The following is a 26,002-nucleotide window of genomic DNA, read 5'->3' as shown; positions in this document are numbered from 1 at the left end:
TACGTCGTTGAACACTCTGTTCTAGCCTGCACGCCTCGCCTAAAAAGAAAATTCCTGTTCCCAATAGCCGGTTTGCACGGGTGAGCTAAATTATTACGGATCTTCTTGATCTCAAATTATTGTTGCAGGGAGGAGTGGATTCATGCACATCCGTGCACCGCGTGACCAGTTCCCGTACGACCTTAAACATGTTCTTGGGATGGCTGCTGCATATGCATGACTGGGCTAGATTTTCGTATGTTGGGTACAGCAATCCGTGAGGAAGGAGGCAGTGCAGGTGCTTGTCGTTTCCGTGATTAGATAAGTAAAAAGCGAAACCAGTCGCGAGAATAAAAAAAAGAAAAAAGAAGACAGTGACGCGTCGACCGACCGACCGACCCCACATCCGGAAAGACCACTGCGTCGATAGTCGCTACTAATGCCTCCAATTTTGGAAACCCCCTTTTAAACAACTGGACCTCAACCTGTACTATTAGACATAAAACATGGCCTCCGTATTTTTGGGAGTCTATGTCGCTCTGTACGACTATCAGGCCCAGAACGATGAGGAACTTTCCATACAGGAGAATGATCTTCTTTATCTTCTCGAAAAATCCGATATAGATGACTGGTGGAAAGTGAAAAAGAGAGTCGTCGACGCAGACGTCGAAGAACCCTCAGGACTGGTTCCCAGCACCTATATCGAGCCGGCAAAGGTGATAGGACATGCTACAGCCCTGTACGACTATGATAAACAGACAGAAGAAGAGCTTACCTTCACCGAAGGCGCCCAATTCGACGTTTACGATACGTCTGACCAAAACTGGACTCTTGTTGGCTTGAATGGTCAGCAATTCGGATTTGTGCCTGCTAATTACATAGAGATGGGACAGACTCAGCAGCCTACCTCGCAAGTGCCACACCTGTCTTCTTATGGGTCTAATACCGCTCTGAAAGACTTCCCTCCTCCTCCGCAGAAAGCCGACGCACGTGAAGACAGAGCTCCATCGATCGAATCTCCTGCTCCACAGATGCCTGTCAGGCCAAATATCACCGGATCTGCGCATTCTCCAGACGAGGAAGCGCCTCCTCCGATGCCTTCCAGACCGAGAAGCAGCACCGTTAATTCCAGAAGAAGCGTGGTTTCCGACACCTATGCGGAGTCTCGCTATTCCGATGGTGTGCCAGCCACTCAGGACAACGATGCATTTGTGAAGGACGACTTCTTCACCTGGACGGTGTATGAGATTGACGGCAGGAAGAAAAAGAAGGCCACGTTTGCAATTGGCAACTCGTCGATTTTTATCACCCCTAGCGGATCGTCGGATTCTAGAGATTGGAGCATCAACGATTTGCTCAATTACAGCCACGAGAAGAAACATGTGTTCCTAGACTTCAAGAACCCAAATGCTTCATATGAGTTACATGCTGGAACGAAAGATTCCGCAGAGGCCATTGTGTCGATTTTGGGCGATCTCAAGGGCATGGCCTCGATGAGTGCCCTGAAAGACGTCAAGGAGGCATCAATTCCTAATACGAAGAAACAAGGAAAGATCATATACGACTTCGAGGCCGCCTCTCCAGACGAGCTTACTTGTTTCGAGGGTGACACCGTCAACATTATCAACGACAAAAAGAGCAAGGACTGGTGGATGGTGCAGAACGTTGAAACCGGAGAACAAGGGGTGGTCCCTTCAAACTATGTCAAGATTATAGGTTCAAGCTCTGGATCTGCTGCGGCAGCCGGTCTGAGGTCTTTATTCTCCAGAAAAGGCTCCTCCTCGTCGCTGAGTCCTAAGAAGAAACGTGCTGAGAAGGAGAGGAAAAAGGAGGCAGAAAGAGAATTGGCTCTTGAAAGAGAGGAATTGGAAAGACAGAGACGTCGCCAACAACGTAAAGAGAGGGAGCTTAGAGACCGTTCTGAAAGAGAGAGAGTCAGAAAAGCGGACGAAAGGGAAAGAGAAAAAAGGGCCAAATCCGGCTCCAAGCACAAGGACTCATCAAAGCCTAATCCGTACCGTGTTCGTACTTGGATCGACAGATCTGGTGCGTTCAAGGTTGAGGCCGAATTTCTGGGATGTTCTGATGGTAAGATCCATTTGCATAAAGTGAATGGTGTCAAGATCGCTGTTGCTGCTCAGAAGTTGTCTGTTGAAGATTTGGAGTTTGTGGAAAGAATAACCGGTATGTCCCTGGAGTCTTACAAGGACAAAAAGCCATCACCTCCTCAACGGTCAGAGCCAGCTCCAGCTGTTGTTACGGCTCCAGAAAAACCTAAGAGCTCAGCAATACCTTTCAATGAAAAATTGTATGAATTTTGGTTTGACTTCTTTGTCACTTGCGGAGTGGACGCAAACGTTTGTGATAAGTATGCAAGAAATTTCACCACAGAGCAGATGGACGAGGCCATCATGGCAGACATCGATACTCCTTTGATGAGAACACTTGGATTGAAAGAAGGAGACATCTTGAGAGTTAACAAGTATTTGGATAATAAGTTCAACCGCAAGCCAGAGCCTCTCTCGACTCAACCAACTAATGGCGGCCTATTCAGTACCAATGACGGCTCGTTGAAGACTAACAAGGCAAATGCATCGATGGACTCTGTAAACGGCCAAAATCTGAAACAGCAATTTGAAGACGACGCCTGGTCGTTGAAACCGGCTGCTAAGACTGGCGAATCCAAGACTGTGACGCCACAGCTCACCGGGTCGATCCAGGATTTAGTCAACATCAAGCCAATGGAGCCAACGAAGAGTGGCATTACCGATTCTTCAGCTTCTGCTTCTGCGCCTCAGAAGCCCGCATCGACGGGCTCGACCAGCACCCTTCCAACTGTTACTCCTCAGAAGACTTCTGGCACTCTGAACCCACAACTGACAGCCATGCAGACCGGCGCCCTGATGGCAATGCCTACAGGTTTCATGCCTATTACCATGGTTCCTATGCTTACAGGACAAGCCACAGGCTTGATACCTTTGCAACCAACAGGAAAAATCATTCCGGCCACTACTTTTGCTCAGAGGACCGGAGGCGCCATGCCAGCCACGACCTTTGCTCAGAAGACAGGTGGTTTCATGCCTGTGACCACGTTTGGTTCTCTTGCTCAGCCTCAGCCAACGGGAGGCTTGGTGCCTCTGCAGCCAACGGGTCTGGTGATTAACAAGACAGGAGGAGTGCAAAGAACTGGAGGTAATCTGGTGCCTTTGCAGACCAGTTTCCCGGCTATGCAGGCCACTATGAGAACAGGCGGTTTGATGGGTCAACCTACGGGTACTTTTGGACAGCAGACACTCTTGCCAGGCGGAGTGATGGGACAGCAGACCGGATTTCAGAATGGTGGCTTGGGACAACCAGCTGGCTTCCAATCCGGATATCAGCCAGGTTTCCAACCAAACTTCCAGCCAAACTTCCAAACCGGTCTTCAGACTGGAGCACAGCCAACACTGCATACTGGATTGCAAAATGGACTGACGGGTCAGCGTACTGGCTTTGTTCCTCAGAGCCAATTCGGCATGAATCAACTCAGCAACATGTTTGCGCAAACTTCGCTCGGTGGCCCAACGGGTACGAATTACATGAACACAGGCATGAACATGAACGGCATGAATACTGGGTTCAACACCATGTCCAACCCAGCTGCGAACTTTAACACGGGCATGAATATGAATGGCATGAACCAGCTCCCACCAACCAGCTTCAATTCTTCGTTCAATGAGCCTTTAACGTCGCAGCCAACTGGACTGGGCTTTGGAAATGCACCTTCCACATCTTTTGGACTGCAAAGTCAACCTACCGGCAAAAGAGCTAATTTGGCTAATGCTACCGCAGATAATCCGTTTGGATTTTAAGAGTTCTATAAGTACAATTAGTCAATTCGTATACACTTCAAAGCCGAAATAAATAGAGAAAACTCAAGCTGGTGGATATTTAGAAGGATCAGTGTTTGACTGAGGCGGCCGCAGCAGCAGCGGCCACAGCAGCGGCTGTGGCCTCAGAGTCGTCTGTCAACCCTTCATCTTTGGACTGCAAGTCATTTCCATCTGGGAGGAACTCGATAGGTTCTCCGTTGGCGTTGAACAAGTGATTAGGAAGCGACCCATAAAGCCAGAATAAACCTTTGTTTTTCTTGATCCGGTAGTTCTCCAGCAGTCGAACAACATCTTCCTCTGTGACGCCAGGATTCCGTTTAGCCTCACTTTCGATAAATTCGATCACCTTCTTTCTTCTCTGAGCACTTTTGGCAATCCTTCCACGTCTCCACCTGGTACCGTACCTTCTTTCGAGCGATTTCAATGGTTCCTGATTTCTGTAGCCTATATTCCACTCCTCCCAAAGATCCTGAACGGATTTTGCTCTAGAATTGAGGTCGACCTCGGGCAAGTTGGCGTCGTTCGAGTACGACTTCCCTGAATGGTCCAACTCGTCATCTGGCAGAGACTCTGACATCGTCTTTTGTTTCTTGACGGCACCGAGAGAATCCTGCTCTAATCCATGTTTCGGAAGACCGTTCTGTGCCTGCTGGGCGACCTGGAACATCATCAGTCTTGCATCAATATCTTTTGCCGATATCTTCGAATCACCTCCATTTTGTTGTTGGTTGGACTCGTACGTATCTGAGAGCGTGGCAGCAAGAGTTGCAATGGAACCAGCCTTATTCCTCAGTTCTGCCAAAGAGTTTGAAATGGAGTCGAATGAGGTGGCAATCGATTCCGACAAGTCTTTGAGTTGGGTCAAGAAAAGTGTGTTGAGGTGTTCCGAGGTGTTAGGCACGTTGGGCTGCGCAATCCTTTCGTCTTGATTCGACATTGTTTGTTTATGTTTTCAGTAGTCCCGTCGATAGTCGAATTGAAGAAATAATACCAGTTGATGGTAGCGTGATGAAACAAGTTTGTTTGTGACTTCTTTGCAAGCTATAACGAGGATGACAAACAGCTGAAGCGGTGGTTCGAAGGTTCTGATAAAAACAAAAGCCGGAAGATATGCTGATGACACTAACAAGCGATTAAAAATGACAAAGGGGGAGAACGTCCGACGCGACGATTGGACTACTGGACGATTTTCATTGGACGAAATTCCGCAAAAGAAAAGCGGTGGGGCAAAATTGCAGGAGAGCAAAAAAAGGGGATGCATTCGGTAGCACGAAACGAGCCCATCAGTTGCAGCTACGGAAATGATGAGGAGGGCTATAACATTCACATTTGAGAACTTTGGGCAATGACAGAGGTCTCGACTTGGGATTCTTTATTTTCACTCGTCAATGGCCTAAAAAACTTGAACTTGATTTCGCGATGCAACTTACCCTGCCAATTTGAACCTCGCCCGCTCCACAAACAGTGACCCTAGTTAGGTCTCTGGACTTATGTACATGAAATCGCGGATTTTATATGCTGGTAAAAGCTTTATTCCCTGCCACAAAAAATTAGCCTCACCAGCCACAAACGCGTTTATCAAGCACCCCAAACAAAAACAATATTTATGGATTGGTTCAGGAAAAAGAACGACGAGGACTCGTTGGAGCTAAGAAAATCCCAGGCGGCAAACGCAAAGGTGAAGCTAACTGATATGCTTTACAATGGTGGGAAGCTTCAGCCTGATCAGACAGTTTTTTCCAGCGAGGGAGAAAAGAAAGCAGGAGAGTTCAGCGCGGAGCTCAATCGCCAACTCAAAGAGAAGGAGGAGCGGATATTGCGAAATAAGCGAATCAGAAGCAGGGAAGAGCCACTGAAGGAGAACGCCAATGCTCGTCCAAGGCTCGAGCTAGAAAAGGTTGAATTGCAGGAGCTTAGGCGCCGAGTGAGCAAGCTAGAAGGGTTATTAGAGGACGAGAGGCTCCGGCGGGGGCTTCTGGAACGGAAGCTGGGCGAGGAAAGAAGAGAATTGGAGCTGCAGAGAGACGAGCTTGAGAGACGTAAGCAAGACTTGAGTGCACACGAAAATCAGCAGGAGTCGCGGATCGAGAGGCTCCAACGAAGATACGAGGAGATCATACAGGAAAGCGAGTCATGGAAAATTGAAAAGAAAAGGCTGGAGGCCAAACTTGATGCGAAAAATATGGAATACAGACAGTTGGAGCAGAAGTTGGGAGACCAGCGGCTTTTGCAGCGCAAGACAGAAAAGCTGGAATCCGTAATTGAACGGCAGGAAACCGAGATCAGGAAACTGAAAAATATGCTCAGGGCTAAAGACGAGGAATGCGAGGACTTGCTAGTGAAAAACAGACAGCTGAAAAGAAAGGTCCAGACCTTACAGAATAATGACCCGCCTGCGAGAAAACCAGAGCCCGCGATGGAATCGACTCTGGACACAGAGCTGCTACACAAGCTTTCCCTGAGCGAGATAATCAGGGGTGCAGCAAAACAGCGCCAGTCGTCCGATCTCAAGGAAGCAGACTACGACTTGCTGGAAAGTCCCTCATTGTGGGCTCAGTCCCCTTCCACAACAACTCTGTTCCGTTCCAAGCCAGCGGAAAATACGGACTATTTGCTAAACTTGTAATGTACATTAGAATGCAAAAAACGCGTTACCCGGCCTTTTAGTATGTATGGGGTCACATATATGCGAGACATAACACCTTATATACTTGTATTGTCAGTCTATGTCGATAGTACGGTATAACGACAAGCTTTTGAGCGTTGTTCACCATAATAAATCGCTGAACTCAGTTGTGATATACAATTCCGAGACTGAGAACCTAGAGCTAGTCAAGCTGGACCACGATGAATCTAATGGTTCTCACGGCAGAAGGCGTAGGTCTGTTCCGTCTCAATTCGAGTTTGTTTGTCCCGACTGCGGCTACCAATGCAATATCAATCCGCCCTCTTCGAATGAGTCCCCTCGAAGATCGTCAGGGTCTGATTTTTTGCGAAATGATTATTTCAGGCTCCTGGCTCGAGCAGACTCTGGAAATGAATCCAACAAGGAGCTGATTTCTACGTTAATTCACCAGGCGCATCCTGCCGATATAGACCAGATACCTGTGGAGCTGATCAACCAGGGTTATTTCAAGAAGTTTTTTTCTGTATTGGGAGATCTAGGAAACGGGTCTAACGGCAAAGTGCTCAAAGTTGAGCATAAACTTTTCAATCTGCAACTGGGGGTGTTTGCCTTGAAAAAAATAGCCATTGGCAATCATTTCGGGAACTTAGTACGGATCTTGAACGAAGTCAAGTTTCTTTACAGTCTTACAGAGTCATCCAATACCACTAATGCCAACATCATAAAATATAATCACGTGTGGCTTGAGGTCGATCAAATCAGCAGTTTCGGACCGCAGGTTCCTGTTGTGTTTATTTTGTTTGAGTACTGCGATGGAGGCACACTCGAGCAGTTTATAGAGAACCTTTTGCAGCCTAAATTCGACATCAAGCTGGAGAAAATGCGTCGTCGCATGAAAAAAAAGGGAATAAAGGGAGCAGGCACGGACCGGCGATACCTGAATAATTTTGAAATCTACAAGATCTTCAAAGATGTCCTTAATGGACTGCATCACTTGCATGAACAAAAGACCCTTCATAGAGACCTCAAGCCGTCAAACTGTTTGTTTAAGACTAAATTTCCAGACGACTACAAGCCGATCGACTCGGTCGATGATCTGGGACAGATCCCAAATCTTGTGGTGAGCGATTTCGGCGAGTCAATCATGGAGAACTCAAAACGAAACTCCACAGGATGCACAGGTACACTAGAGTTCTGTGCTCCAGAATTGTTTGAGGAGGTCGATCCTGGACAGCTACATGATTTTTCCTATTACTCAGATGTTTACTCATTAGGAATGATACTATATTACATATGTTTTGGAAAACTGCCATTCAAGTCTTCGGACCAAAACGCGATTCGTGAGGAAATAGTGAGTTGCAATCTGTTTGAAGACATGGACAAATTGCGCAGAGACGAGTTGTTGCCAGATTATCTGCGCTTGATAAGACTGATGTGTGACCCTGACGCCAAAAGTCGGCCAACCTGCGAGCAGGTGATGTTACAGATAGAACATATCCATAACAAGCTTGCCAAGCAAAGCTACAAGAAGTTTGCTTTGGCAAGAGCGTTGTGGCAAACTGGCCTAAACATAGCTCAAATTCTGCTCAACATCTGGCTGTGTCCATATCCGGTGCTGAACAATCTCCAGTTTGTGTTGGTGGGAGTGCTGATATCCCAGAAGAAGGTTCGATATTTGATGTGGCTCGAACTCGCACTCACAATGCTGTTTCTCGCTCTCAGCATTGACAGCTACTGGACTGGTGTTTTTTCAAGCTCAGATCAATAATTCCATTGTTGTCTGCCGAGAATTCATGAAATAGTTCATCGTCAACGCTGCCAACAACATACTCAAAAAGTTCTACCAAGCCAATATTCTCTTTCGCACTCACCTTGAAATATTTGGAGATCTCGGGGTTAACATTGAGAAATTGACGTATTTCGTCTTCAAAAGCACACCCTTCATTCACAAGATCACATTTGTTGCCCACAAGCACAAGCTTGAGAGAGGAGTTGTTGTCACTCTTGTAAGTTTCCAACTCTTTTATCCAATATTCAGCCTTCCTGAAACTATCTATGCTAGTCATATCAAACACAATAAATGCCATATTTGAATTCCTGTAGTACAGGGGAGTGAGATTGTGAAACCTCTCCTGTCCAGCAGTATCCCAAATCTGCAAATTAATCATCTTGTCGCCGTTGTCTTTGCTGACCTTTTTGGACACAAAAGCGGCACCAACAGTAGAGGCCTTTGTGTCGTCAAATGTGCCGTTTTGTACGCGTTGTAGTATTGACGACTTTCCCACAGATGACTCTCCAAGCAGTACCAACTTGAAATCAGCGCTGAGTCGCGGGCTCGCGACATCGAAGTCGATATGAGGAATAACGGTAGTCATTCTATAGATAAGATTTTTATCTGCCGGTAAGTTTACATAATCCACGAGGATTTATTTAGGGGAAAGAAAAGGGAATAATCTTTATCTAACGACAGTGACATGGCTCCATTTTGTAAATTCACCTTGGACCTTAAACCGTCTGAAGGGCTTGGATTTATTGAATTGGGTAGGACTCTTTATCAGATATTCTTGTTACTCCGTGAGCATGGTATGCACAATGACATTCGCTTTATCTATGCCAACGATTCAAAAACTACAATTCTTCAGCTGACCAAGTTGAACATCAACCTCGTGTTTGATGCATGCAGTCATGTTTTGCTGCTTATTGAAATAAACCAAGTGGGCACTTATGGAGTCGAGTACAAATATAAAGGCGAATCTATGTCTTCCTTTCACTTCAAGCACATATACAACAAGATATTCGGTCCGACGTATCCGGGAACCAAGGACGAAGCGTCAAAGAGCTACCGACTCTCGTATCCAGGCATTGCGTTTTTGTTCAACATCGAGGGTGTGGCTCTGAATCAAGGCAGCGACGACCTGATTAGGACTCTTAATAACAACAACTATGATATTAATTGCTATTCCATCACCATCTTCAAGGGAGATAGCTGGCACGAGGGTGCTCAGAAAATAAGGGATGTTATCGAGGATACTAATATGACTAACAAAGTCCGTCATTTATCTGAACTGTTCCCGTCAAATCATGCTCCACAAAACACCATAGGCTACGCGTCAGTTGATTTGCAGGCGAGACCGAGCGTGTCAATCCCCGAATACGCCCAAATTACTCTTGTTATTGGAGTTTCTACTATGCAGGAGGTGACATCCAAATTGGGGCCCCCAGACGATACCCTGTTAAAATACAGAGAGATCAGCAGCTATGGCTCTAAGGGAATTAAGATATACAAAATCCACAATTACTTCCGGTACGGACTGGATTTGATTTATGTGCTTGACGAGATCAAGAATGGGTCAAGTATCCTCGCAAAGATTACAATACATTGCAATGTTGAGAACTCTCTGGAGTTTTTGAAATATGAGAAACTTAATTTCAAGATTGAATCCCTGACCTCAACGGACACAGTGTACAGCCACCAGCGATTTGATGAAATCCAAATGCTTCTGCCCCGTGAATTGAAAAACAAATTTGTCTTTTTAAACAGGAAAGAGTATGAAATCAACTCTTTCAGTATAAATTCTGATAACGCCTTTGAAGTTATCGATTACGAGGACAATTTTGACAGCAGCACATCCGTAGAGGACGAAAGTACATCCAGCGCGAACGCAGAAGAAAACGAAGAATACAAGAACTGGGGATTGACAAAGCTTTTTGGATATGGGAGGTGTCTCTTTGAAATCCTCATTGACGGCAACAGGATTAGCTCGATCACAATAGTTTAAATTGTTATTCACATTATCATTAGTATATATCATTATTTATAAGTCATATAAAATCCCTAATTATATCCGTATCCTTCCAACCTAGTATGCGTAGCCGATATAAGAGTCGATCGCGACGTTTCTATTAAATAAGGTGATTTCAGGAACTTCAATGTCCGTTTTGATATTTGGCATCTGCTGGAAAATCTGAGAGTAATTGTAATTAAGCCTGATATCTTTGTAAATGTAGTTCTTGAAGTTTGCCAAGGAAATGAAGTATGGGGCACACAGTTTCCAAAGTTTGAAGTAAATATCAATTCGGGAGTTTGGATCACTGAAAGTGTACAACTGTTGAGAATTGATTGTAGCGTCCCTCAATGCGATCCAGTCTGCATGAGCGATATACTTCATTCCGGTGGAGGCATTCAAGCTGAGTAATTGTCTGAATAATATTAAAATCTGCTCAGCACCAATGTCAACCGTACCGCATGCCTTCAGGCAACATCTGTAAAAGACGTTCGTTTTTGAAAAGTCATTGTCCTGTGCTATTTTGAAGATGTATTCTAAAGTGCGAGCATTGCGCCAGATGGTACTCTTAGAAAGCAACACGTTAACGAAAGGCTCGTCAATCTGCCTTATCGATGTGTAGTCAGCAATGAGCTGTTGCAACTCGAGGAAAACCGGTTCTGAAAATTCCGGATTCTTCGCAAAAAAGATCGATAAGAACGAGTCATTCAAGGAGGACGAGACAGACGAGTTCGAAGTCTTTTTTGTTTCGTAGTCCTTCCATGTTGTCAGCCAGATACTTTTGACTTTCTCAAAATCCTGGGTCACTTCCCAAGTGTTGGCGAGGTACTTCTTGACAAAATTCAGTTGGAGAGGCGTCAGATAAGGCATGCTTTCATTAACGGCATCTTTGAAAAACACATCTGCAGTGTCAATATCTTTGCTGAAGCCGATGAATGATAAGTGAGCCATGGTCATATAGCTCTTGACATTGATAGGAGGATCGATACCTTTGGAAATGAACCTCGAATAGACGTCGGAAGACAGCTGTTGAAAGACATTCAACGCATCCTGGGTACGTCCCTTGAACAGACAAACCCTGATCATGCCCACTTGCAATTCATTGTGCAGTTTTTCATTTCGGCCCTTGCCTGCCTTGATCTTCTCATACATGCTCCAAACCTCCTCGAAATTAAAGTCCCCACTCTCGACCAAAAATGGAAAAATCGATCCCAAGACAGGCTCGGAAGTGAACAAATGGTAAAGCTTTGGGTTGCTCTTACCAGTCTCCCAAATGTGAACAGCTTCAAAGGTAAAGCCCAGATCCTTGTAAGCCTTGAATAGATGGGTCAGACCGTGAGCATTCAAGGTAATGGAGCCGTCGAGTAAGTTGTAAGAAACTTCTCTAATGGCACATGTAAGAAGATAATGAATATTCTTGATCGGATTCGTGGAATCCTTGTCCAAGTTTTTCTTGAGCTTTGACAGTTCAAGTCTATGGATTCTCAGTCCGTTTCTAAGCAACGAGACAAACTCCCCCATTCTCTTCTCGTCTAGCTCCCCGGTGTGGACGAGAGACCGATACAAGGGGATGATTTTTTTAACGGCTGCCCAAAAATTGTCAACCCCGCCGCTTATGCGGCCGGTAGCCAAATCGTAAGTGGAGTTCTGCAACAAGCACTGGTCAAACGCAAGCAGATCCCGATGAGTACTCGAGTCTTCTGGGGTATATGAACGCCAGTTGTTGTTAGAAAGCTCGTGGGGTGCCACGGTGTAGTTCCCCACGTTTCTCTGTTGGTGTGGGATAACAGTGGAATTATATTTCTTCGAGCTAAAAGACTGGCCCGAGCCCTGTTGCTCGACAAGACTATTCAAGAGTCTTGTCTGAGGTGATGGCTGATGCTGTAAGGCTTTGGTCGACACCCTTTGTCCCTGCTTAAGGGAATTCGAGGTGAGCGATCTAAACATATTACTGAAAATAAGATGCAGAAGATTTGATGTGGTATTTATTCGCCCCCAGATCACGCTATAATTTTTTCATATAGCTCGTATCGGAAATTACTGGCTCGAGGTGTCTGCGCCCGAAAAATTACGGTCTAAATGTTGGCGAATATTTCAGCCCCTACCGCCTTTTCTCTTTACTTTGTAGCCGCGCTTGGCCCCATTCTGACCGAATGAGTCAAAGTGGAAATTAAATCCGAATGGTTCCCCCTGAAAGAAGGCGCCGCCGCCTGCATTAGGGGGACGAAATTGTTGACCTGCAAAGCCCTGCCCATGGTTTCCACTTGATTGCTGGTCGTATTGTTGTTTCGATTCCGCATCCGACAGGATCTCGTAGGCATTGTTGATCTCAGCCACCTTCTGCTCAATTTCCTCTTGCGAAAGGTTGGAATTTTTCATCTTATCCGGATGATTCTGCTTCATTTTCTCTCTGTATGCTTTCCTAATTTCTGCATCATCAGCAGTTTTTGAGACTCCCAACACTTTATAAGGATCCATGCCATCCGGAGCTCTTTGTGGAGGCGGTTGCTGGTTCTGCTGATACTGCTGGTTCTGCTGATATTGCTGATACTGCTGATACTGCTGGTACTGCTTTTGTTGCTGCTGCCTGGCTCTCTGTCTCTGCTCATTCTCCCTGAACTTGAGCAGCTGTTCGTTTCTCTGTTTCCATAACGAGCTCTTTTTGAAACCGCCACGCATGGCGTCCAGCTTGTGCTTTGCCTCGGCGTACTTTTTTTTGCGCAGCAGCTTGTCCACTTCCGCAAACTGCTCCGGTAGAATTTCGTCCTTGTAGTCTAGCTTATTTTTGTATGGCTTTCCTGTGCGGATACAGGACTCCTTGGCCATACGAGCAAGTTCGCGGAGAAACGGTGAGTGGTCCAGGATCTCCTGCTTCGAAAACCCAAACCGTTCAAGCGCTTTCACAGTCAACTCTACCAGCATGTCCAGATTGGTACGGTGTTTGGAAATATCAACACCAAGTAGATTCTCCTGGCCACGCACCTTGATTTTCCCAAATATCAGCTCGTGCAATTGTCTCCATACATCGTCCGATGGTTCCAAGTCCTCCAAACGCTTCAAATCACCCTCGTCTAAATATAGATATGAGTAATAAATGGAAATCTGCTCATACAAGTCAAAGAATTTGCTCATTTTGACCGTCATCTTAGTCCGCTCGCGGCATTCCTTAAAATCATTGTCGTACTTTAGACAAGTTTTCAACACTTTGGAGCAGCTGCTGATGTCCGTGGCCTTGCCAAAAAATTGTAAATCAAAGAGATCCACATAGTTTTCGAGAGACCTGTCGTTGTTGACGAGTACGCCATACTGGTCGGCTAGAAGCTGAACCTTCTGTGCAAAATCTAGTTTGGATTTTTTCAAGCAGTCAATAATTATGGCTCTCACTCTCATGTTCAGTGGGGAGATGTTAATGAGCTCCTGTGCCTTTTCTATGCTTTCTGTGTATCTGTTCTTGTTGTGTAGTATTACCACGGCTTGCTCCATTTGCTTGTATTCATCCACATTGATTCCTCGCGCCTCTGCCTCATCGTACTCACCCATCTCGATACATAGTTCTCGCAGTCGGTCTAAACACCCCTGGTGATTTGGATTGATATCAAGACAGTATTCAAAATCCTGTAAAGCCAATTTGTCTCGCTTAAGAGAGAAGTTGACTAGCCCATGCTTATACAACACATTGGATATCGTAGGATCTTGAGGATCAGTTTTTCGAAGATCGTTCAATATGGCATCGTATTCTTGAAGGATTTGAAGCGAAGCCCCTTCTGTCAAAAAACGCTGATCTACCTCCTCTAGTGAGCCGCCCAGCACCAGTGTCAATAGACACGTAAAACTAAACACACAGCGTGACCTCATGTATGATATGGGTTGATAAGCTATTCTCAATATTATTATTTTTTGTATTATTTTTTCTTTTATATTCTATTATTATACAATCTACCAATCTCCAGCATATCGGGTGAACTTAGATGGAAGGCTCACCATAGACCGATTACTGCGGCCTCTCACGGGATCCGTGTTACGCCGATGTCCGAAATGAAAGCTTCTGATCGACTTGGTCGTGAGTCTCATATCAGACGGATCTCTCCTAAGCAGGCGCAGATAGTAAGCAGATCCCAAACCGGCCGCACACACCACGAAAACAATAAATCCTATAATACCGCCAAACCAATGGTAATTATTGACATCCTGTCCTGGAACCCTGACATTCATTCCGAAAAGACCCGTAATCAAGTTCAAAGGCACAAGAATGGTACCCAACAAAGTCACCTTCGAGAGCAGCTCGGTTACCTTATTGTTAGAGTAGAAGGACTCGACTTGCAATTGGGCCAGGTAATTGGAATGAGAGCGGCTGAAAATCTTTTCATAGGATAACAGCGATTGAAACATAGTAATGATATGGTCCTGAATATCACCCAAGAACAGAGCAATGTCTCCACGTGGCTGTGCTGCGTTTTGTGAAGTCAAGGCTTCGTCCTGGCACCGTTTGGCAAACATCTTGATAACGTCGGCTTTGCCCTGTAGCAACCTCATCAGTGTCATGACCTTGCGTCTGCTCTCTCCAATTTTGAACAGCATTGTTCCAAACTCGCTTTCACGGGACAGGAAGACAGAATCCTCAATGGCGTCTGCCTCGTACTCGATGGCGTGGATTACAGGAGCAAATCCATCAGTGATGTCATCGATCAAGGCATAGCAGAGCCAGTCGGCGCTCACATTAACATAATCTTTCAACTGTCTCACTCTCCTTCTGACGTTTGCCGGATGAGATATTGGAGAGAAGTGGAACGTGAGTATACCATTGCGGAACACAACGATATACACATTGATAGGTTCAAGGAAATCTTCACTCTCACTATCAGTCTCAAACGTGTGGAAACAGACGAAATAGTAGTTCTTGAAGAGCTCCACTTTTTCACGGGTCTCCTGCATCCGGATATCTTCTGCAGTCAAGGGATGAATGCCAAAAGCCTTGGCCAACATTTTCATCTCATTGTCTGTCGGACAAACGCAGTCGAGCCACCAAATTGCCTCCTCCTGCTGGAATAGGCTCTGGAAGGGAGTTCCAGGAGGAACCAGGGAGGGAATATCTGGAGCGTGAATCGTTTCCTCGTCCTCAGACGAGAAAAAGCTAAATCTGTCTGGAGGAGCAGACTCCTTGGTAGGGAACTGTTTCTCAAAAGTAACACCATTGCCTTCGCTGTCACTGCTGTCGGTGACAGCGTAAGTGTCCTTGCTTCCCGAAGAGTCCTTTTCATCAGGGCGTGGAGTATATTTCAGCGCTGCGGTGCTGAATTTTTCAGAACCAGTTGCCCTGGACGCGTAGTTGTCTTGTCTAAGATCCTCTTCTCTCTTCATGAAGGTCTCATTTTCCTCCCTCTGCTCTTTGATGAATTCCTCGATCTCGTCAAAGTCAATACCACGGATACGAATGTGTTCAGGGACCATCGGAAAACACACATCTTCCTCTGTCTCTTGCGAGTCATTGGAGGCATGCGAGTCTCTGTCGCTGTCATTGTCGCTGTCCTTTTCTTTGATGTTGCTATTACTAGGACGTCTTCTAGATCTGTCGCTTCTGGTGCTAGCCTTGGAAATGGTACGAGCGAGGTTGCTATTGGAAGAAATGGTAATGTTTTTGTCCGTGTTCGGATGGTTAGATGGTAATAAAATGCCTCCGGAGAAAGATTCCTCACGAGGCTTGATAAGCGATTTAACATGCTCACCAAAGGAGCGGGAACGGGTAGAACGCCGGCGTTGCTGGACCGGAGGCATTTGGGAGGGAATCTTGATGGCGAAGTCATCTTCGTCATCATCGATGGCTACCATCCTGTCTCTCAATTCACTAGAGTCCAGTAACTGGTCTGGCTTTCTTGCCACAGGCTCATTCAGTCCTGGTCTTTCCACAACGCTAGAGCGATGTGGCGCAACACGGGTGGGCCGCGAGCCCTCCGCTTGGTAATGTTTGGAATCATGTTTGACTGGAAGAGTCATGTTCTGATGCCTGTGATCGTTCAAACGCGAATCACCACTAATGCTGGAATGCATGGACGCAACATCCTTTGAAGAGGTCACAGACATCGCTGGAGAATGGGATCTGGAAGAACCGCGGTCAGACATGTTGATATAATATTCTCTGATACGACTAAGTTATGGAGGCTCCTTTTTTGACATGCAGTATAAGCTTATCACCCGGAATTTCACAGTTGAAAATTTCGTATTCGCTGGCGGTCTTGGCCACTAGCTGTCAATGCTCATTTATTACCAAGTGCTGAATCTTTTTTAAAAATTTTTTCTTGACCGCACGTGGAAGAGAATGGCAAGTACACTACAAGAATGAGAAAATTTCATGGCTATTTTTATCTAATACAAGTCTTCACTATTTTTAATAGTGCATCCAGGCAAATCTTTGCGCTCAACAAGCTTTCCAATGGTGTAGACGGTCTCTCCAGCCTCCTTAAGGACCTTGGTGACCTCTTCCACATTCTCTGGCTTCACAATGGCCACCATACCAATACCCATGTTCAGAGTCTTCAATATATCGTTAATTGGCACTCCTCCGGTCTTTCCCAGCCACTTGAAAATCTCAGGAACGTTCCAAGTAGACATGTCAACCTCTGCACTCAAATCTTCAGGGATTGCTCTTGGAATATTCTCAACAAGTCCTCCTCCAGTTATATGAGCAAGTCCAAGAATCAGGCCCCTTCTGGTAGCAGGAAGCAGTTGCTTGACGTAAATTCTGGTTGGGATCAAAACTTCCTCGCCGATCGTCGACTTCGGGTTCCATGGTGCAGGGTCTGTGTATTTGTAGTCGGTAGTCTCAATGATCTTTCTGATCAGCGAAAACCCGTTTGAGTGCACACCGTCTGAGGCAATTCCAAGAAGAACGTCACCGGCGTTCATCTTATCCTTCTTGGGCAATATATCCTCTTTGAGAACTGCTCCGACGGCAGTTCCGTTGGTGTCGTAATGACCAGGTGCGTACATTCCAGGCATCTCACTGGTCTCGCCGCCAACAAGGGCACAGCCCGATAATTTGCAACCATTAGCGACTCCTTCCACAAAATCGGCCGCAACTTTGATATCCAAATGAGCAGTTGCAAAGTAGTCCAAGAACATCAGTGGTTCAGCACCCTGAACAACCAAGTCGTTGACATTCATCGCCACGAGGTCGATACCAACGGTGTTATGAATATCCATGATCTGGGCAACTCTAAGCTTCGTTCCAACACCGTCTGTAGCCGCCACAAGAAGCGTGTTGTTGATGTCCGTGTATCCTGCTCTCTGCAGATCGAATAGACCTCCAAACCCGCCAATCTCCGAGTCCGCACCAGGTCTCTTGGTGGATTTGACGCTCTTTTTAATTTTCTCCACCAATTGGTTTCCAGCATCAACAGAAACACCAGCATCCTCGTAGGTAATCGAAACTTTGTTTTTTGGCTTTTCCCTGAACGCACGATGAGCAATGTCAGTTCTGTTGTATTTGTCCTTGAACGAGATATGGTCGACACCAACGTAGGCCTTCTTGACAGCTTCTTCCAAAGTGTCGGCGATGGCAGTCGCAGCAATTACACGGCCACCTGCAGTGACAATTTTGCCGTTCTCTTCTTTAGTACCAGCATGGAAGATAAACGTGTTTTCTGGCAACGGCTCCTTAACGGTGATCTCGTCTCCCTTCCTATAAGACTCGGGATATCCACCAGCAGCAACAACAACTGTGGTACTGTACTTGTCAGCGTGGACCTGGAAGTCGACACTATCAAGACGATGTTCAACAGTGGCCAACATCAGTTCTAGAAGGTCAGATTTTAGTAACGGCAGCACAGTCTGGGTCTCCGGATCCCCAAACCGCACATTGTATTCAAGAACTTTTGGATCACCATCAGGAGTCACCATGATACCAACGAACAAACATCCGACCATTGGGTAGCCGTCTTTTCTCATTCCGTCGATTGTTGGTTTCAAAATATTCTTTCTGATCTTCTCCAGCAGCGATGGGGTGCCAATAGGGGCAGGCGAGTAAGCACCCATTCCTCCGGTATTCAGGCCAGTGTCTCCATCGCCAATACGTTTGTGATCTTGAGCAGGAGGAAGATCAACAAAGGAGTACCCATCGCTGATACATAGAATGGATAGCTCGTCTCCCTCAAGGAATTCCTCGATGACAACTTCGTCACCGGCAGAGCCAAATTGTCTGTTTACCATGATTTCTTTAATTGCTTCGTAAGCTTCCTGTTTGTTGGCTGGGATCAAAACACCTTTCCCAGCAGCGATTCCTGAAGCTTTGATAACTAAGTTATGGCTGGAATTGGCGATATACTGTTTGGCAGCCTCATAATCGGTGAAGTTCTCATATCTGGCAGTAGGAATGTTGTGTTTTTTCATAAAATCTTTAGAAAAGGTCTTGGATCCTTCCATTCTGGCAGCTTTTGCACTAGGGCCAAAAACTGGAATACCAGCTTTCTGAAACCACGTAGTGATGCCATCAACCAGTGGCTGCTCTGGGCCAGGTATGACAAGGCCAACGTTGTGCTTGGTGGCAAAGTCAACCAATGAACCAAAGTCAGAAGGGGAGGATCCGATAGGGACAGAGGTGACATTATCAAGCTTCGAAAAGCCACCGTTTCCAGGAGCGACAAATATGTGCTTGGCCCATGGCGATTGGGCCAGCTTCCACACCAGAGCATGTTCACGACCTCCGTTTCCCACGACAAGGACGTTAATTTTTTCCATCACAGCAGTATAGCTAATTAAAAAATTTATCAACTAATTAATTTAATCTTGGATTTTTTGACTTCTCCATATTATCGATGCGGAAAAAAAAACTTTTTTTTTTCAATGCTTACATCCTCATTGTGCGAATGACAGACCCTGAAGGCTGCTTAGGTTGCACTTTTGCTCTTCTGTAATTACCTCGAGAGCCTGGTTTACCAGATCGGCGCAGTCCTCCTCTTGATCCACCTCTCGATCCACCTCTGCGGTACGAACGGCCTCCTCTCTGACTTGAAGTCTTGCTTCGTAAAGTATTATTCGATTTGCGTGTAGTGTTTTGGCTTTCTGGATAGAACAGCTGCGAAAGTTGATTAACTACTTTGTGATCCTGCTGAGACGGGAGTGATGACGATACAACTTCGAGCTCAGGGCTCTTTGAACCCAGCAAAGCATCGCGTTCTTGCCTTAGGGCCCCTAAAACACGCTCAAACTTCTGGAAGTACTGTGTTTGGTTTTTCTCCATACCATCAAGCCTATCGTACTCCATTTTCGTAGTTGGCAATTTCATGGCCATATCTTTCAATGTGGTATCTGACGCCATAGTCGAGTCTCTTGAATGATTTAGGTGCGTAGAGCATAGCGACCGGTGCTCTCGCAATTTCAGATAGCTTTTGTTAATGTGGTCGGCCAACTTGGGATCCAACTGCTTCACAGGCTTTTTGCTGGCATTTGGAGGCCCGACAGAGAAAAACTTACTTGCAGAAAGGAACTGGGGAGCCGTATTCTCTTTATTGGCTGTCCTAGACAATGATGGCGTCTCCAATCGGGTAGTCTTGCTTCTGGTGAATGGTATCACCACTTTTTTGCCGCGAGAGAGCACATCGTTAGCTTTGGGCCCAAGGACGAGATAGTTTGTGGCGAAGCCAGCAGCATTCATCACAGATTTCTCTTCTAGGAAGCCTTCTCTCAAGAGATGGAAAAACAACCGCTCGATTTCCATCTTGGGCAGATCCCGGCCATTTCCATGGTACTCGTTTAGATGTAGACCCAAGTTGACAATTTTAGCTGTTTTGGATCCTCTGAAAACGTCCTGACATTGGATCACAGTCAAGTTTTCTCCGTTGAGAGTCTTGACGAGATTTATCACATTTTTGGCAAACACTGTCATGTCGCGGTTTTCGACTTCAAAGTTCTCGCCATTAATGCAGTTGTCACATTGCTTATGACAATCTTTGCGGTTGAAAGTTTCGTTGAAATATTGCAGCACCTGTTGACGGCGACAATCTGTAGTGTTCTCGCAATACTGTGTCACCTGGCGTAATTTGTTCACGTGTTGTTCCTTGTTGAACCGGTCGAGCTCCTTGTCACGCATGATCATTCCTTGTAAAGTACGCGCATCCCTCATACTGTAGTACATAATGCAGTCAGAATGTTTTCCGTCTCTCCCAGCCCTTCCAGTTTCCTGATAATATCCCTCAAGATTACGAGGAAGAGTAAGGTGGATGACGAATCGAACATCGGGTTTATCGATTCCCATACCAAACGCAATGGTGGCACAGATGACCTGGATTTCGTTGGTCTGCCAGCCCAGCTGCACTCTTTGACGGTCGTCCTGGGTCATTCCTGCGTGGTAGAAGTCGCATTTGATACCATAGTCGGCGAGTCGTGTAGCTGTTTGCTCACACGAGTTTTTCGAGTGGCAGTAGATTATGCCCGTCATATTTTTGTATTTGCGGTTGATCAGCTGTGCGATCTCTTCCACCACGGTCTTCTTTTTCGGTAACACTTCGTAGTACAAGTTGGACCTGTTGAAACTCTGCTTGAAGAATTTCGGATGCTTCAGATTGAGATTGTGGATGATGTCCATCCGAACATGCTCGTTTGCTGTTGCCGTGAGGGCCATCATGGGAATTTCCGGATATTCGGTTTTGAAATAGCTCAGAGCTTTGTAGTCGGGACGGAAATCATGGCCCCAAGAGGAGACACAGTGAGCCTCGTCCACAACAACTCTTGCTAGCATCTTTTTCTTGTGAAGTGTGGCGATGGCATTTCTCACCATTCCGCTGGCACTGATCATTTCGGGAGATAAATACACCAGATCGAGAAACCCGTTGACAAAAAGGTCAAATGTCTGTTTCCTCTGCGAGGCAGACGATTTTGAGTTGATCATTGCCGCTTTGATTTGGTTTTGTAGTAGATGATGCACCTGGTCTTGCATCAAGGAAATCAAAGGCGAGATAACGATGGTTGTACCGCTTGTGATTCCAGACTTGACGAGCGCGGGCAATTGGTAGCAGAGGGATTTTCCACCGCCTGTTGGCATCAGAACAAATACATCCTCTCCGCTCAATGTGGCATTTATAGCTTCAAGCTGATTTTCTCGGAAAGATGGCAGCTTGAAAGTATTTCTCAACACCGAGTACACTTCTGTAGTCCATTCGAACTTGCCCATAAACTTTTTGTACGCATCCGGATTCACATTTGTTAGCTCTTCGATATCAGAGTCGGAATGTTGCGAGATTTGCTGCTGTGGCTCGGACCTCTTCGACTGCTCATTGCGCCTATCGAAAATCTCGTTCTCCGCGTCGCTGTCCCAAAATTGTTCGTCCTCTAGGTCTATAACGTCAAGCTCTCGCTCCTCGTTCAGCTGTGTGAAATAATCGTTCCCTGTCTCTTCTTCCGAAAACTCATCCTGCGGCGAGTCCAGAAGAATAGCATTATCCTGAACAATTTCCATGTGTTCAATACCCTCCTCGACGTCTTCTATCTCCAACGAGCCCTGAATATCGCCGAGCTCTGTGTTATCGATATCCTCTATGTCATCCTCTTTGTAAGACTCGTCGTCGCCGGAAATTTCGTCGTTCACAATGAACTGGTCAAGCTCTGCCTTTTCCTGTGTTGAGATCACCTCAGGCTCGTCACTGTCGCAATTGAATGAATCCTCAATATCCAGTTGCGAGTTATGCCGCTCCTCACGCTCAGAAACGGCAGTGGATGGTACAGGGGGGACTTTGAACGATGGACTTGGAAAGGTGGACTGGTTAGTTGCATTTATGGTTGAAGGTGTCTGATTGATTTCCTCTCGTGTGGGAATAAGCTGTGTGGTAGTTTTCGCTGTGTATGCTGTGCTGGTAAAAGGCATGGCTGTGGTATCTATCTCTGAGCTGATATCACCGTCAAGCCTTCTGCCTATTTTATTAATGCAAAAATGTTGTATTTGGAGCCGTGTTTCATTACAGACTGCCTGTGATCGCTGGATGTCATGCGCCAACTGGCCTCTTCTGCGCCTCTTGTCGTCTTCGCTGATAGAGGTCGACTCGTCAACTGATATATTCTGACGCAGAAGAGACGATAATGAATCCATTTGCGCCATCAGTGAGAACTGTAGCTTGATGAGTTCTCTTGCGTCTGTGCTCATGAGGTTGACATTTTCAACTATCTTAGATAGGTCAGTAAAGGACAATTGCTCCTCTCGCGGTACGCTTTTGGTGGTGGAGTTGCTGGAATGGCGATTGGCCAATATAGCTTCTATGTCGTCGTCGTCAGAAAATTCATCATCATCATTAATACGCGGTTTCTTGCTGAACGAGCTGCCGGCAGCCTCATTTGCTCTTTTGCGCGCTGCAGCGACCCGTTCGTTCGTCAGATCGATCACACCCACACTGTTCTGCGACGATCCTAGACTCCTTTGCCGCACAGAGTCGGCTTTGCGTGCCATGATTCCGCTCATTTCATTAATTGTTTCCGGAGTGACTGTACTTGCACGCACCAGAACTCTCGACTGGGTCTGATTGTTGATCCGTGGAGGGAGGGCCACTGATTCACGGGCGACATCCGGAGGAGCAGGCTTTGTGATGTGTTCTTGCAGCTGATCTGGAGTCGACGGCGGAAACTGGGGAATAGGAGGAATCTGAGGCCTCGTTTGGGACAGCCATTTCAAATGGTCTGTGATGTTGAGGAGCATCAAATATTTTATTTTATTCTTCGCGTTGTTTATATTGAGAGCATTTTTTTACGTTAGTATTACATAAGCTAATTTAAAGCATATACCGCAGGTACCTCGCTCTGCAAACACGACCAAACCTTTGGCAGTGCTCGTAGAGCGTCAGAAGCCAAACAGTGTAAGGGCAACGACACAACGCCAGTCGACAAGTCAGATAAATCTGAACCTGTCAGGTTGGCAATCATATTCCAAAAAGTGAAAGTAACAATAAAACCCTCATGGCGAGGGAATTCCAGTTGTTACACTGAAAAGAACAGATACTACACTTGATCTAAGCCAAAAGGCAAAGAGATCTTAAAGAAAAAAAACTTTTTGGGCCGGAATGGTTCAATTTATACTCTGAGCAAAAAAAAAAAAAGGACGTACCGGGTAACATGTTTACTTTTCAGCCCCCCCGCCCGCAAAATCTTGTATTGTACGCGAGATCTAAACAAAATAGCACAATTTTTGCAGAAGCCCAGTTTTCGGTTATTTTAAGCCCTGTCTTTTTTCTGGGACCCGATCTGGTGTTTTTGCAGCTTACCATTGAGCACACACCATTAATCATGTTCAAGGCTTTCTTCCCAAGGAAGAAGCTGTTGGGTGTACTCGTGTGCTTTTTATTTCTTTTCTTCGTCTTTCTGCCCGCGACCCATTCAGCACCTGTTCAGTCCGTCATCTCCGACTCCAACAACGCGGCGGGGCCTATCCGAAGACACCAACCGCATGAGTACGTGAGACCAAGAGTGTCTCATCCTAACGGAGACCATGATCCAATCAGAGAGAACTCCAACGAGGATTCTCTCAACAAGCTTTTAAATTCTCAATTTAACAAGGCTATGTTACAAACGCGACAAAATAACATCCAAGATAAGGGCACTCATACTTTGGACATGGCAAAACTCTCATCAGGGGCTGGAGCGAAAATAAAATCCGCGATCCATGTGGATCAAATTTCTGCTTCCACAGTTACGCCAACCACAACGGCTGTGGTAGGAAAGCTGGAAGCGCATGCAGCTCGGCAGAAGCCTCTTGTAGATGGGGATCTAGTGTCAAAGGGCTCTTCGCTAAAGTTGGTGGCTGGTGATCTGATTATCGCCGGCCCTGTAGAAGATGTTACACTGGATTTCAACGCCAAAGAGTATCCTGTTCACGCCCAACTACTACGGAAATATGGCAAAACGTTTGAAGATGAGTCGTTGGATTACAAGTGCGAAAAATACTTTGCCGAGCTGTACTCATTGGACCCTGATTGGAGCGTTTCTCCCCACAAGCAGGTTTACGACGAAGATCAGCTTGCGCAGATGGTCCATCGCACAAAGCACTTGACAACTTACGGCCACTGTTATCTCAACCACAGTGACGAAAACAGGATCCGTTCTTACGAAAAGTTAATTGAAACAGGCCACCAGGACATCGACTCGCGCGTATTCCCTTACTTGAGCCGGCAAATGCCTGTTTTTGTGAGATGGACGGGTGAGCAGGTTCTGGAGCCCCCAAAAATTAACAGATACCTGGACGGAGCTTTAAACGATCCGGATCTCTCGCAAATCAGCAAATCAAAGCTGCAAGTTGCAGACGAATCGGGGCCAGCTTTGTCTCACGAGTACCCCTTTTTTCTGCACTACAAAAATCTGGTCAACGGGAAAGGCGTGGTGATATCGTGCTCAGACAGGTTCCTCAACGACACGCTAGCGCTGATTCGCAATCTGCGCGCTCTGGGAACAAAACTGCCAGTGCAAATAGTACACCGCGGCGACCTGTCGCTCGACTCTCAATGGGCGCTGGTCAACGAGGCGAGAAAAACCGACGTTTACTATCCTCGAGAACAATTCAATCGGCTCAGAGAGCTGATTCACGAACAATTCGATGCAACTTTCCCAAAATTGGAACTCTGGTTTGTGGATGTGTCGCGCGCTCTGACTCCTCAGTACGGCTCTGAGTTTCCTAATTTTTACAACAAGCTTCTGGCGTACCTGTTCAATTCGTTCGACGACGTGGTGCTGCTGGACTGCGACGTTGTGTTGTTCCGCAAGCCTGAGCAGCTATTCCAGCTTTCGCAGTACAAACGCTCGCAAAGTGTATTCTTCAAGGACAGAAGCCTCAATCTTAAAGTGAACCATGGATTCATTGACTTCCTCAAACGTCTGCTGCCAACAGCTACGGATAATTCTTTTTTCGGGATCAACAGGGCCTCGTACAAAACTCTGGGAACACGCTATTTTGTTCTAGAGTACGGACATTATATGGAGTCGGGTGTGGTGGCCATCAAAAGAACAAGGTACTGGCAAGGCCTTTTCGTGACGCTCTATCTCAGTCTAATAAAGCCAATTCACGAGAACGTGTGGGGAGACAAGGAGCTGTTCTGGCTGGGTCAATCTGTGGCGGGCAATGAAGAGTACCTGTTTAATGACTATTGGTCTGCAGCGATCGGCACTCTGACAGATTCCGCCAAAAGGGCGCCGTTTAAATCCCAGGAGCTCTGCTCAACGCACCCAGGACATATATCTTCCGACGACGATCGATTATTGTGGATCAATTCGGGAATTCTCACATGCAGGAAAACTGAGACTTTCGAGAATGATTTTGACGTGTACAACGCAACTCTAGGCTTTGAGACCAAACAACAGCTGCACGAGTACTATAACTCTCCTTTGAGAATTGAGCACGCAATCATTCCTCCAGACGCCATGTACTGGGTCGACAGCTTCGACACGCCGCGGGAGCCAAGACAGGGCTACATCAAGCAGTACAATTGTGCGGCCTACCTATGGTGTGCCTATGACAAGATCGGTGGCTCAGAGTTCCCTGAGCACCAAGGAAAAGTTTTTAGGTTCGAAGCGCCCGATACCTTGCTGTTTGACTACGTGGGCCAGGTCTATTTGGGTCAAACATAGGACCAAAATTGGATTCGGCATTGTTTCGCTGTTTGTAAGAGAACGGGCAACGGCTAGAGGATCGTCATGCATGAGAAAATAATAGTGATTTTACCGTTACAACTAAAAAGGAACAGATCGTCGCTGTACGTCTGCGAGGCTTAGTCGTCTTT

The 26,002-nt window shown here is 46.2% G+C and overlaps 11 protein-coding genes across 11 annotated transcripts; 5 read left to right on the top strand and 6 right to left on the bottom strand.

Annotated features, from left to right (window-relative positions):
• Positions 1 to 485: 485 nt before the first annotated feature.
• On the top strand, positions 486 to 3,830 carry HPODL_04266 (Cytoskeletal protein binding protein required for assembly of the cortical actin cytoskeleton; the record flags this gene model as incomplete). The annotated part of the gene is made up of 1 exon (XM_014079058.1): positions 486 to 3,830. The coding sequence occupies one exon, from the start codon at positions 486 to 488 to the stop codon at positions 3,828 to 3,830; it is 3,345 nt and encodes a 1,114-aa protein (XP_013934533.1).
• An 88-nt stretch (positions 3,831 to 3,918) lies between these two features.
• On the bottom strand, positions 3,919 to 4,788 carry HPODL_04265 (uncharacterized protein; the record flags this gene model as incomplete). The annotated part of the gene is made up of 1 exon (XM_014079057.1): positions 3,919 to 4,788. One exon carries the CDS (start codon positions 4,786 to 4,788, stop codon positions 3,919 to 3,921), a length of 870 nt encoding a protein of 289 aa, XP_013934532.1.
• A 669-nt stretch (positions 4,789 to 5,457) lies between these two features.
• On the top strand, positions 5,458 to 6,477 carry HPODL_04264 (uncharacterized protein; the record flags this gene model as incomplete). The annotated part of the gene is made up of 1 exon (XM_014079056.1): positions 5,458 to 6,477. The coding sequence occupies one exon, from the start codon at positions 5,458 to 5,460 to the stop codon at positions 6,475 to 6,477; it is 1,020 nt and encodes a 339-aa protein (XP_013934531.1).
• Positions 6,478 to 6,577: 100 nt separating this feature from the next.
• On the top strand, positions 6,578 to 8,245 carry HPODL_04263 (uncharacterized protein; the record flags this gene model as incomplete). The annotated part of the gene is made up of 1 exon (XM_014079055.1): positions 6,578 to 8,245. The coding sequence occupies one exon, from the start codon at positions 6,578 to 6,580 to the stop codon at positions 8,243 to 8,245; it is 1,668 nt and encodes a 555-aa protein (XP_013934530.1).
• Positions 8,246 to 9,062: 817 nt separating this feature from the next.
• HPODL_04262 (uncharacterized protein) lies at positions 9,063 to 10,256 on the top strand (the record flags this gene model as incomplete). The annotated part of the gene is made up of 1 exon (XM_014079054.1): positions 9,063 to 10,256. The coding sequence occupies one exon, from the start codon at positions 9,063 to 9,065 to the stop codon at positions 10,254 to 10,256; it is 1,194 nt and encodes a 397-aa protein (XP_013934529.1).
• Positions 10,257 to 10,337: 81 nt separating this feature from the next.
• On the bottom strand, positions 10,338 to 12,209 carry HPODL_04261 (Protein RMD9-like, mitochondrial; the record flags this gene model as incomplete). Its single annotated transcript, XM_014079053.1, has 1 exon — positions 10,338 to 12,209. The coding sequence occupies one exon, from the start codon at positions 12,207 to 12,209 to the stop codon at positions 10,338 to 10,340; it is 1,872 nt and encodes a 623-aa protein (XP_013934528.1).
• Positions 12,210 to 12,356: 147 nt separating this feature from the next.
• Positions 12,357 to 14,117, bottom strand: HPODL_04260 (Chaperone protein dnaJ; the record flags this gene model as incomplete). Its single annotated transcript, XM_014079052.1, has 1 exon — positions 12,357 to 14,117. One exon carries the CDS (start codon positions 14,115 to 14,117, stop codon positions 12,357 to 12,359), a length of 1,761 nt encoding a protein of 586 aa, XP_013934527.1.
• Positions 14,118 to 14,198: 81 nt separating this feature from the next.
• Positions 14,199 to 16,379, bottom strand: HPODL_04259 (Plasma membrane Mg(2+) transporter, expression and turnover are regulated by Mg(2+) concentration; the record flags this gene model as incomplete). The annotated part of the gene is made up of 1 exon (XM_014079051.1): positions 14,199 to 16,379. The coding sequence occupies one exon, from the start codon at positions 16,377 to 16,379 to the stop codon at positions 14,199 to 14,201; it is 2,181 nt and encodes a 726-aa protein (XP_013934526.1).
• A 243-nt stretch (positions 16,380 to 16,622) lies between these two features.
• Positions 16,623 to 18,992, bottom strand: HPODL_04258 (Bifunctional purine biosynthetic protein ADE1; the record flags this gene model as incomplete). Its single annotated transcript, XM_014079050.1, has 1 exon — positions 16,623 to 18,992. The coding sequence occupies one exon, from the start codon at positions 18,990 to 18,992 to the stop codon at positions 16,623 to 16,625; it is 2,370 nt and encodes a 789-aa protein (XP_013934525.1).
• A 109-nt stretch (positions 18,993 to 19,101) lies between these two features.
• On the bottom strand, positions 19,102 to 22,935 carry HPODL_04257 (bloom syndrome protein; the record flags this gene model as incomplete). The annotated part of the gene is made up of 1 exon (XM_014079049.1): positions 19,102 to 22,935. The coding sequence occupies one exon, from the start codon at positions 22,933 to 22,935 to the stop codon at positions 19,102 to 19,104; it is 3,834 nt and encodes a 1,277-aa protein (XP_013934524.1).
• A 584-nt stretch (positions 22,936 to 23,519) lies between these two features.
• Positions 23,520 to 25,850, top strand: HPODL_04256 (putative secreted protein; the record flags this gene model as incomplete). Its single annotated transcript, XM_014079048.1, has 1 exon — positions 23,520 to 25,850. One exon carries the CDS (start codon positions 23,520 to 23,522, stop codon positions 25,848 to 25,850), a length of 2,331 nt encoding a protein of 776 aa, XP_013934523.1.
• Between the last annotated feature and the right edge of the window lie 152 nt (positions 25,851 to 26,002).

Source organism: Ogataea parapolymorpha, chromosome V (assembly GCF_000187245.1).
Source record: "Ogataea parapolymorpha DL-1 chromosome V, whole genome shotgun sequence".
In the NCBI taxonomy this organism is placed as follows: Eukaryota; Fungi; Ascomycota; class Pichiomycetes; order Pichiales; family Pichiaceae; genus Ogataea; species Ogataea parapolymorpha.
This window is presented reverse-complemented; position numbering and strand designations above follow the sequence as displayed.